This window comes from Labeo rohita, unplaced genomic scaffold, assembly GCF_022985175.1.
Source record: "Labeo rohita strain BAU-BD-2019 unplaced genomic scaffold, IGBB_LRoh.1.0 scaffold_537, whole genome shotgun sequence".
In the NCBI taxonomy this organism is placed as follows: domain Eukaryota; kingdom Metazoa; phylum Chordata; class Actinopteri; order Cypriniformes; family Cyprinidae; genus Labeo; species Labeo rohita.
Window position 1 is genome coordinate 51,913 of NW_026129459.1, and position 2,513 is coordinate 54,425.

Here is a 2,513-nt window from a genome sequence, read left to right on the forward strand (position 1 = left end):
TGTCTTTGGGCTTTTACATTTTATTTAGGGCTGTGAAGTAATCCATTTTTTTCTCAAATGAATTAGCCTACCTGATGTGTCGATTAATTAATTGAATTTATCGCAAATTAATCACACATCAATTTAGGCAGAGAATACCCCCTAAAGGATCATTTAAAGCCGTAATTATATATAGTATTATATAAGTTTATAGCTTGAATTCTGTAGCGAGATCATGTAATTACCTATTACACAATGTAAGATGTTTAGTTATAAAAACAATCACGTGTGGTTGTTGTTCCTGCAGAGAACTTGATAATCCATCATCTCTTCATCATGATGCTGCTTCTTCATGTGCTGATGCTGTTGCTTCTCTCTGGCAGTTCAGCCAAAGTTGTGGACAATTTTGAGAGTAAATGTGGTAAATTTTTTGCAAATAAAAAATCACAGACAAAACTTCCTGGATCACAATACAAGCAGATCTGCCAAACTTTAAATAATTTTGATTATTATGCCACATTCTACGACACCAACAACAAGATCCCTGTGTACTCATCTTACAAGTTTAAAGGGCTAAAGGGTTGCACAAGACAAAACAAGTGGTACATTGAACCTCAAGTGAGTAAAATATTTGTGCAACTTCCTTTGATAAACAATTTTACACTGTGTCATAAGCCACAAGGAAACATCAATTAGGATCTGAGATCTTTCCAACTAGATCCAGCAGATTCTGAGGGCCACAGGTCTCTACATTACATTCTTCAAAGTAATTCAAGATTATTCTGTATGACCACCAAATAATGTGTCAAACAGCTTTAAATGTGAAAGAAACGTATTAGGGACCCTGGGCCACAAAACCAGTCATAAGGGTCATTTTTTTTATATTTATACATCATAAGAAAATTGAATAAATAAGCTTTCAATTGATGTATGGTTTGTTAGGATAGAACAATATTTGCCCGAGATACAGCTATTTGAAAAACTGGAATCTCAGGGTGCAAAAAAACATGATTTTTACTTAATATCCTAATGATTTTTGGCATAAAATGAAAATCGATAATTTTGACCCATACAATGTTTTTTTCGCTATTGCTACAAATATAGACATTTTTCCTGAATGTGGAAGTCACACCTGACTCTTAACCGCATTTCTGGTCTCCAGTGTTTCTAGTCAAATTAGCGAATATTCCAATCTGATAATCTAATGTTAAACCTACTAAAATGTTTTTAAAAAGCACATGGCTCCATAGTGCCATCACTTTGCAATGTCGCAATGACCGTCATTTTTTAAAAGTTTAATGAGTGTGTAGATGACACGAAGCTTCCGACGTTAGCTACATTAAAAATAGATGGGCACTATTTGAATTGGTTCCTATGGAGACCGGAACAGAAGAGCATCCAATCAGAAGTTAGAATTCATAATGGCAGCGCCCATCGTTTACTCAGGAGAAAGGCCTATACCCATGCTACTTAAGACTGGTTTTGTGGTCTGGGGTCACATATATGTGTAGTACATCCGTAGTACATAACAGCTGTTCAATTTATTCATGCAGCTTGACGACAATAATGAATCATCAAACATGACATACGAGAACGATGTGAAAATGCCAAGACTTGGAGACAATCAAGCTCTCAATGGAGACTACGAGGGCTCTGGGTACGACAAAGGTCATCTAGCACCAGTCTACCAGGCACAGTCACAGGACTGTGCTGATGCCACCTTCACTCTCACCAATGCTGCTCCACAAAACCCCTCTTTTAACCGAGGTCAGTGGAGGGTACTAGAAAACAAAATTGCAGCTGATCTGTCCAATCGATGTCTACCGAAGAAGTATTCTGTTTACATTGTGACAGGGGTGGTACCAGGTACTAAAAACATAAAAGAAAATAGAGTGAAAGTGCCTAGTCATTTCTGGACTGCGTACTGCTGCTTAGACAACAATAAAATATGTCAGATCTCAAGCGGGTTTATTGGAAAGAATGAGAATGTTACTCCCGAAGAAAAAACTGTGAAGAATTTAGAGGAAGAGTTGGAAATTCTTTATAAAATCAAACCCTTTAACTTGTTTTAAGCTCTATGTAACCCCAAGCAAAGAAAAAAAGAATAAGCAGATTAAATCAATTAAACCAAAAAGGAAATCAATCAAAAAAAAAACACACACTTTGAAAATAACTGTTGTTTTGTTTGTTTCTTTGTTTGTTTGTTTTATTTTGACTAAATGTTTATAATTATCAGATGAATCATAAAATGATCCTGTTACAAGCCTCCCGATATGTCTAGAGGTGCGCGAGATTGTAACAAAAAAAAAAAAAAAGAAGAAATGTCTGACGGTCACGTCAATCCCCTGATCCAGAAACTTAACAAACACGAAAGTTAAACAAAATAATCTTTTTATTGATAGCAACAGAGTAAAGGAAGCAAATCTTCAGGAGAGGGCAAGGCCAACATAACAAACAAAACCCTCTAACTATCAATGAAATTTTAAATATCCTAAACAAAAGAAAAATAAATAAACAACAGAGTCTTACCTGAC

The 2,513-nt window shown here is 35.5% G+C and overlaps 1 protein-coding gene across 1 annotated transcript; it reads left to right on the forward strand.

The window, feature by feature from the left end:
- The first annotated feature begins 315 nt into the window (after positions 1–315).
- LOC127161051 (endonuclease domain-containing 1 protein) lies at positions 316–2,051 on the forward strand. Its single transcript, XM_051103691.1, has 2 exons — positions 316–597; positions 1,533–2,051. Exons 1-2 carry the CDS (start codon positions 316–318, stop codon positions 2,049–2,051), a joined length of 801 nt encoding a protein of 266 aa, XP_050959648.1.
- Positions 2,052–2,513: the final 462 nt, after the last annotated feature.